Source organism: Callionymus lyra, chromosome 13, assembly GCF_982586985.1.
Source record: "Callionymus lyra chromosome 13, fCalLyr1.hap1.1, whole genome shotgun sequence".
Classification (NCBI taxonomy): domain Eukaryota; kingdom Metazoa; phylum Chordata; class Actinopteri; order Syngnathiformes; family Callionymidae; genus Callionymus; species Callionymus lyra.
In genome coordinates, this window is record NC_141830.1 from 26,885,104 (window position 1) to 26,894,206 (window position 9,103).

The 9,103-nt window shown below is 39.1% G+C and overlaps 1 protein-coding gene across 1 annotated transcript in view; it reads left to right on the forward strand.

Moving 5' to 3' along the window:
• Positions 1–9,103, forward strand: part of zhx2a (zinc fingers and homeoboxes 2a) — a 31,054-nt gene extending 21,951 nt beyond the window's left edge. The window contains exons 4-12 of the mRNA XM_087805598.1: positions 806–1,018; positions 1,920–2,378; positions 3,077–3,161; positions 3,267–3,452; positions 5,075–5,463; positions 6,560–6,794; positions 6,853–6,991; positions 7,064–7,180; positions 8,288–9,103. Coding sequence (XP_087661724.1) covers positions 806–1,018; positions 1,920–2,378; positions 3,077–3,161; positions 3,267–3,452; positions 5,075–5,463; positions 6,560–6,794; positions 6,853–6,991; positions 7,064–7,178 — 1,821 coding nt within the window. The 3' untranslated portion in view covers positions 7,179–7,180; positions 8,288–9,103. The remainder of the gene's footprint in view (positions 1–805; positions 1,019–1,919; positions 2,379–3,076; positions 3,162–3,266; positions 3,453–5,074; positions 5,464–6,559; positions 6,795–6,852; positions 6,992–7,063; positions 7,181–8,287) is intronic.

Below are 9,103 nucleotides of genomic sequence, written 5' to 3' on the forward strand. Positions count from 1 at the left end.
ACCATCACCCCCGCCAATATTGGCTAATATTTAGATGAGCACAACATATAACCTGAAAATATTATACTTGCTGTTGTTTGTTATTGCAGTTTTTACTACACATATTTAACATGTGTTTCTGTTAATCGTTTCATGAGGTTATTTTTGTATTTTTCTTTAAAAAAAATGTTGGTTTGTTTTTTTCAAATTTGGGGGTATTTTTATTTCATCCTTGTGGTATCTAGAATGTATATATTCCTGAGTATCTGTATACGTGATATAATATTATGTTGTGCAGTATTTTTTTGGCTAAGAAACTGACACATAAGGAGGCAAATTATAATTTAAAATATATATTTTTTTCCATTTAGGCTCCAAAGGTAAATTAATAGGGCGCAGTGGTTAGCTTGATCACCTCACAGCAAGAAGGTTGCTGGTTCGCTTCCAAGCCGAGCCAACTTGTGATCTTTATGTGTGGAGTTTGTATGTTCTCCCTGTGTTTCATGGGTTTACTCCGGGCACTTCGATTTCCTTTACAGTTGAAAAACATACAGAGGTTGATTGAGAACTTGGGGAAATTGTCCGTTTGTATGCGTGTGTGTGCGTGCGTGTGCATGTGTGTGAATGGTTGTGTGTCTTTGTGTGCTCTGAAACAGACTGGCGTCCTGTCCAGGATGTCCCCTGCCTCTCACCCAATGAGTATGGATGAATGAATGAATGAATGTAAATTAATAGTTTATTTATTTATAGTTTTTTTTTTTTTTTAAATGACTGTCATTTTTCCCAATAAACCCATTGACTGTTGTTCTCCACTGTGTTGTGTCAGGTGCCGAAGATCGCCGTGCCCCTCAACACAACCAAATACAACCCCTCCCTGGACGACAACCTGACGCTGATCTCCTCCTTCAACAAGTTTCCATACCCGACGCAGGCGGAGCTGTCCTGGCTCACGGCCGTCTCCAAGCACCCGGAGGAGCAGATCAAAGTGTGGTTCACCACACAGAGGCTGAAGCAGGGAATCAGCTGGTCACCAGAAGAGGTACGAGTGTGTGTGCGGGACATTACAACAACATGTAGACACATGCGCACATGCGCACACACACACACACACACACCCCGTTGTGAGCATGCTGGATTGAAGACCACGCCTCCTACTACTTTTACTCATGTCCAATCACTAAGAGGAGGGGGAGGGCGGGGCAGCAAATGTCGGTTGAGTTTGATTGATCCATCACTGTCTGATTGTTTTTGAATGATTGGACAAGATTTTTACTACTATATAGTAAAGTATATCACTGTCACTAAAATATTGGATGGTTAAATTAAAAATTTCAATTGTTGAATTATTTTTATTGAATTATAGTTTTTTTCAAGTATGTAATTATTTTTTCTAATAATTAAATTAGATAATTTCTATATTTAGAGGTTCATTTTATTTATTTATTTTGAATTTCAATAATTTTTATATTTTTTAAGTTTTTAATTTGTTTGGCCTTTTTTTAAAAATATAGTAGTGATAATAGTTAGTAGTTATAATGGGAATTATTTTTAAATAAATACATTTGTTTTACACATAGATTACATATATTGTTCCAACTTCCGTATATATTGAATTAAAAAAGCTATGGATTAAAAAAATATTGAATTTAGAACACGTGTTTTGTAATCTATGTATAAAAATACTTTTTATTTCTGTTTTTAAATATATCCATTTGGTAACTTATTTACACTATATTATTAAAAAGGAAATGCTTAAATGCTTAAAAAACTACATATCAACTAAATAAATGCTGCGTTAGTGGCACTGGAAAATTGAATGAATTTGTCTTCAACCAGTGAATTAATTGGCTCTTATTTTGGTGAAAAAAAGAAAAAAAAAGTAACACATCTAAGTTCTACTATCATTCTATATGATTGAAACAAGTGCTTATGTGTTCCAGGTGGAAGAAGCCAGGAAGAAAATGTTCAATGGTACAATCGCGTCTGTGCCTCAGTCCTTCACTGTGGTAGCTCCGCCCCTGAAGACCACCTCATCCACGTCCTCGTCCGCTCAGACCTCTAAGTCGTTGCAGCCCACGGCCTCCCTGCTCCAGTCCCTGCCGTGTCAGCTGCTGGGACAGACCAGCCTGGTGCTGACCACCGTGGCCAACGGCTCCACCGTCACCTGTGCACCGCTGGCGCTCACCGTTGCCAACCAGGTCGCACAGTCACTCAAGCGGCCGCTGGCGTCTCCTGCCGTCACGCCGGAAAGCAAGAGGCCGTCGATCATCCAGACCATTTCTGCGCCCATGCCCACGTCCAAGGTGCTGAATTTCACCGTCGACCCCAACAAAACAGCCGAGCAACTATCGGTGCTGAGGTCCAGCTACTCGCACTGTTCCTTCCCTGAGGAGGACGAGGTGAGATTCACCAGCACAGAGAGTAATGTACGGATCACAGGAGGTGACATGAAGGACACTGTTCATTATCTTGTCATATCAGTATCACAGGTCTCGTGGTATTAGTATCTTCTGATATTTATATATTGTGTAATTTATCATGATATGAATATAATAAGATACTAATACTACAAGATATTACTATCTCGTGATATAAGTTTCTTAGGATATTTTTATCTCGTGGTATTAGATCTTATGGTATTCATGTCTCTCGATATTAGTATCTCATGGTATTCATATCTCGTGATACAAGTTTTTTATGATATTCACATCTCTTGGTATTAGTATTTCATGATATTTTTATCTTACGGTATTTGTATCTCATGGTACAGATATTTGTATCACAAGATATTAGTATATGTGGTATTTATTAATATTTTTTGATATTCACATCTCGTTATATTTATTGTTATATCCTGATATTTGTATCTCATGATATTTGCATCACACCAACACTTAAGCTTCAGTGGACCAGTGATCTTCTCCAGTAGTGATGGTCGAAACGGTACATCTAGTATCTCCAGATACAAATACCTCGAGATACTAAAATCTTAACAAAAGTTTACCTCGATATGATTATAATACGTTTAAAAACAACAACAGCTCATGTCACCTCTTTGGTAAAATGAACAGCTTTAATCTTCCTCATGTGCTCACAGATCTACAGTCTCATTGAGACCACTGGACTGTCCCGAGGAGAGATCAAGAAGTGGTTCATCGAACAAAGACTCCTGAATCTCAAAGGTATCACTTTTCACTGGTCCACAGTAATTATTGCTCATGTTTCCCGAGACAAGATGAGCTTTTTTCTACATCTGAGACGATTCTTTCTTCCTCCAAACGCTCCAGGAGTTCCTCCTCCTCCTGTGCTGGTGAAGGCAGAAGTAACACCGGTGTCCAGAGACATCCCCGTTAAGAAGACGGTGCCGACACACTTCCCCCTGCTGGAGAGAATGAAGGGCAAGTCCGCGGAGCAGCTGAAGGCGCTGGAGGAGAGCTTTCAAAGAGTCAGCTCTCCCACCGAGGCCGAGCTAGGTAACCACATCTTCACCGGTCTTTGATATGAAGAGCTTAGAAACCACACAAGCTAGAGAGAGGCCTGGTGACACCAGCGTTCCGGCCCAATTCATCTGTTCAGGTCATGGAGAAGCTGCTGCTTTGTCTGCAGCGACGATGACGTAGGACAGTTTGAAGGCATCAGGACGTCCTTGTCTGCCTCCCTGGTTGTTGAGAGTGAATGAGTTTATTTCAAACGCGTGGAAAATATGAAATTATTAGTAAATAAAACAACACCGTAGTTAGAAAAAGAAGTAAGATGATGGTATAATGTAAATTTCAGACATATTTTTAAAAATAATAAAATTAAACTGAGTTCATATCCTTGTAAAAATTAATATAAAATGACACAATATAAAATTATAGTATAATAGATAGCAAATGTCAGGATTTTCATTTTTCATTTTACAAACTATTCCTTCAAATAGACTCACAGACTTTATAAGGTTTTATTAAAAATGCTTTGATTAAGAACGTCATAAGCACCAAGTATTGAAGCACAGCCGATAAAAAGACATTTTATTTTGCCTGTAGAATCTGCAATAATATCATTGTCATCCCAATATTGAATTGTTCATTCAAGTTTCAACATTTAAAATGTTGAAACTTTGATTCCTTTTCTTAAGCATTCATTTTTTAATTAATTCAATTCGATAGTTTGTAAATAAAACATTTTTTTAGATAATTGAACTTTAAATATCTAATCTTTTCAAAAATAAATGATTTATTTTGTACTGATAGTTTGATATTATAATTTGAATAATTAAATTATTATTTTTTTATAATTGTTGTTATAATTGTGCTACAGGAGGAAATTGAATTTAAACGGCTAAAAATTAATCAATATTGAATTTGGAAAATGTATTTTTGGAATTATACTAAATAAAGAAAACTAATTAAAACATATTTAAAAAAAGAATCCAACTATAATATATATATATATATATATATATATAGTTAAACCTTTTAATATAGAAATGTTTGAATTCAATTATTAACAAAATATGCTTAAAATGTATATATATTTTATTGCCGGAATAGATTTAGTCATAGCTTCAGATATTTAAGTAAAAATAAAACTATTTTACCTTTTAAATAAAAATTAGACTAATTTAGGAGGAATTAATTTTAGTCTGACATCTTTAATACGTCAAGAATATATCTCAAATATATTAAAATTAATAGAAATTCCTTTGATAATAATATCCCATCCCCAGAAATCCAACTCATAAAAAGATAATTTCATCAAAGAAAACAGTTTTTTATTGAATCCATTTATTTTCAATGAATTTCTCTCTCTACTACTAGTTTGTTCTTTGATGGTAGATTTCTGCACCGTCGTAGAACTTTCACTCTACTTTCAAACTTCAACTCTGCCGGAGAGTTTTAAGTTGCAGGGAAGTCGTCAGTGTTTCATTAACTGGAGATCATCCAGCTCTGGCCCTCAAACCCTGAGATGCCTCTGGAGGTTCTCGTTCACGACAGAAAGGCTGTTTTAATGAGTCTTCTGTTAGGAAAAGGAAATCCCTAAGTTTCCGAGAAAGTCTTCCACCTGTCAGTGAAGCGGCACATGTGACCCGGTCTCCTCTGTTGTGCTGCAGACCAGCTGGCCCAGGAGACGCGTCTGTCCAAGACTGAGGTGGACTGTTGGTTTCTGGAGCGCCGGGCACTGAGGGACAACATGGAGAAGGCGTTGCTCACCATGGCCTCCAAGAACAGCGACGACCGAGGCGACCGACCCGTCGTGCTGCTCAACGGCTCGGCGCACGAAGGGAAACCTCCCCGCGGTTCTCCTCACCCGCCCGTCCTCTCCTCGTCCTCCTCCCCCCCTGTCCTGGCCGTCTCCTCCCCTCTCCCCCCCACCCTGTCGTGCTCCGCCTCTCCCCCGATCCTCACGTCGTCCACCTCCTCCTCGCCTCTTCCTCCCATCCTCTCCATCTCCAACAGCCCGGTCCCCATAACCAGCCGCTCCCTCGCTCTGCTCAGAGAGGTCAGTTGTTCACTCTTTTAACAAACGAAAGATAAAAGATAAACATAAAGATTCAGAACAATTAGTCAGTCAGCATTGGATCTGGAGCTTCTATTACTTCAGTCCATGAACATGTGTGTAGTTCAAGTGCAGAGTTACTTGTTTATTGGGGGGATACACTCTGAAAAACTTAAAAATTCAACATTGCATATAAGATGTCATCTCTCACAAAACCATCTTCGTAAAGGTGACCTGAACAGCTCCCATAATGCTTTGCCGCCCAGCCGACCAATCACTTTTGAGATGTCAACATGGACATATCATTTAAATGCAGTATTTAAGCAACCAATCAGAGCAGAGCAGTGTGTAGAAAGGCATCATGGGAGTTAATTTTAGAGGTCTATATATGTTGATATAGATAGAGCAGCAACCATAAAAGGAATTGTGATATATAGTGATAGTGTAGTAACAACGATATATGTGTAGTATTGTTGAGTACTTGACTCTGGTGTTGTGATAGTGTAATAACAAGGATATATGTGTAGATTGTCGGGTACTTGACTCTGGTGTTGTGATAGTGTAGTAACAAGAATATATGTGTAGTATTGTCGAGTACTTGACTCTGGTGTTGTGATAGTGTAGTAACAAGGATATATGTGTAGTATTGTCCAGTACTTGACTCTGGTGTTGTGATAGTGTAGTGACAAGTATATATGTGTAGTATTGTCCAGTACTTGACTCTGGTGTTGTAGAATTTACAGACCACATGACAAAGTTGTAACTGCTTTCATTTGTTTTCAAACCAAAATATGTCCAAACATCAGCTTTAAAAGCTGCTGGACTCACTGTATCCTCTGGTCCTCAGATCTTGCCAGAATATGTTCTTCCTTTAGCAGCTGAGGACGTAATGCTGCCATCTAGCGGCAGGAAAGTTTAATTGTGACACCAAAAGTGAAAAGAACTTTAAATACTACTGTCAATATTTGTATGTTAATGTTAAATAAAAAAAATAATTATTTTATTTAAAAACTTTATTGAAATAGGATATGACGAGGATACACTGAAGACTGAACTTCATATAATTCTTCCGGGTCTGACCCGTCCACTTTCCCTCCAGATGTTCTGTCGGACCCAGTGGCCGTCCCCGGAGGAGTACTGTCAGCTGGAGGTCCAGACCAGTCTGGGCCGCACCGACATTGTGCGTTGGTTCAAAGAGCACCGCTCGGCGCTGAAGAGCGGCGAGAATCTGGACTGGATGGAGGCGCATCAATACCAGAAGTCCAACCCGGAACAGAGGAAGCCGAGCTGCGAGAACAACCACAGCGCGTCGGCGGACGTCAAGAGCGAGAAGGGTGAGTCGGAGGATGATTTTCTATTTGCTCAGATTCTCACTTTTGTCTGTGGATCTAGAGACGGCTGAGAAGACGGCGGTCGTCAAAGAGTACTACAAGCTGTCCGACCAGGACAAGGTCCAGTGGTTGACCAACAGACTCGCCCACAGCGTGTCCAATCTGGACCAGAACAACTCGAACGGTGTGGACAAAGGCCGGTGGGTTCAAGGTCAACAGGATGGTGTCTTTGTCTTGACGTCACGTGTTGATCCTTCTCTTGTGCTGCTCAGGTGGGTGAAGGTCACTGTGGCGGTCGGGCAGGAGAGCGAGGGAATCGAGCGACAGAAGCTTGCGAGCAACACCGAGGTTCTAAACATGGAGCAGCCCGGGAGGGTCACAGGCTGAAGGTAATTAAAGTCTTGTGTATATCGAGGTTGACTTGTTTATGCTTTTTTTATTTACTGTACACTTTACACAAAGGATTTCACAAACACATTTGTTTTCAGAACTTTGGGTCATCTTAACCCAGAGACAACACAAGGGATACCAAAAACACATTTGTTTTCAGACCTTTGGGTCATCTTAACCCAGAGACAACACAAGGGATACCAAAAACAGATTTTTTTTCAGACCTTTGGGTCATCTTAAACCAGAGACAACACAAGGGATACCAAAAACACATTTGTTTTAAGGTCTTCGGGTCACCTTGACCCAGATACAACACACGGGATACCAAAAACACATTTGTTTCAGGGCCTTTGGGTCACCTTGACCAAGAGGCAACACAAGGGATACCAAAAACACATTTGTTTTAAGGCCTTCGGGTCACCTTGACCCAGATACAACACAAGGGATACCAAAAACATATTTGTTTTCAGGCCTTTGGGTCACCTTGACCAAGAGACGAAACAAGGGATACTCTATGTGTAAAAGAAAATTGCGTTCATTTAGAAAATATTTCAATATTTTTATTATTTTAATTATCAAAGAAAAAATATTCATCTATTAAATGTGCAAATGATGGAATTAACTATTTAAAGAAACAATCTCTTATAAAAACTTTTTAAATTTAAAACATCTTTAAAAATATTCATTTTGCAAATATTATTAATATAATAATAATATATAATGAATAATTATAAGCTTTGCAAAATATATTCAGCTTTAAAATATACAAATTTTCAAGTTAAGTTTTTGAAAAAACACAATTCAATGCTGGGCAAAAAAAAAAGTTTTAACATTTAAAAAATGAAAAAAAAAAAGTCCTTCCTGTTTTCCTTCCAGACTAAAACTTCTTCCTGTTTCCCTTCCAGAGTAAAACTCTTTCCTGTTTTCCTTCAGAGTAAAACTCTTTCCTGTTTTCCTTCAGAGTAAAACTCTTTCCTGTTTTCCTTCCAGAGTAAAACTCTTTCCTGTTTTCCTTCCAAACTAAAACTCTTTCCTGTTCTCCTTCCAGACTAAAACTCTTTCCTGTTTTCCTTCCAGACTAAAACTCTTTCCTGTTTTGCTTCCAGAGTAAAACTCCTTCCTGTGGCGTCACGGAGGCAGCGGAGGCTCGGACCTGAGCTGCCGTGTTGAGAGAAGTGCCGAAGCTGGACTTGACACCGTTCTCAAGAGACTTTTTTAAAAGAGGGACCTTTTGTAAATAAGTGTGGACAAGAGTAAAGTTTGTATAGTTTAACTGGAGGACGTTTTGTTAAAAAAAGAAAAGACTCTCGAATGTTCTGTTGCTGTTTTGGAAAAGGACCTGTAAATGACTTGTTTGCTAAAAAAAAAAAGTACTTTTTTTATCATTTGCCATTACTCACTGTACGAGTAACACTTGGTGGCACTTGTTTGTTTTTCGTTGTAGTTCTTTCTTCTGCTCGGCTCAATCACTTCTCTTTCTACCATCACTTTTCTTTCCCGAGCCGCTCACAGAGCAACTCTGCACCACAGCCAACAAATGAATGTGTCTACGTCGACCGACTCTGGTGGATCAGCACCTGGGGGGGGGGGCGACGGATGAGAGCGGAGAAGCAGCGGGACGCGTTCAAATAACACGCTTTGTTTGATCAAAAAACAGAAACGCGTTCGTCGACAATAACAGTTTCTACGTCTCAACTCTCAAGACTTTACTCGATGTACAGTCGATCTTCTCGCGGTGTCTCACGCCATGACGTGCACTCGGCCATTTATTTTCAACCTTATTTTGAAGGGACGTTTTATCGCTGCTTTATTTCAAAGCTATCTGGGAGATTGTACGTGTGCATTAAGTATGAAACAAACGCTTGCATTATTTTCATTTTCTACTCTCGATCCCGCTGTAACTCAATAAATATACGATTATA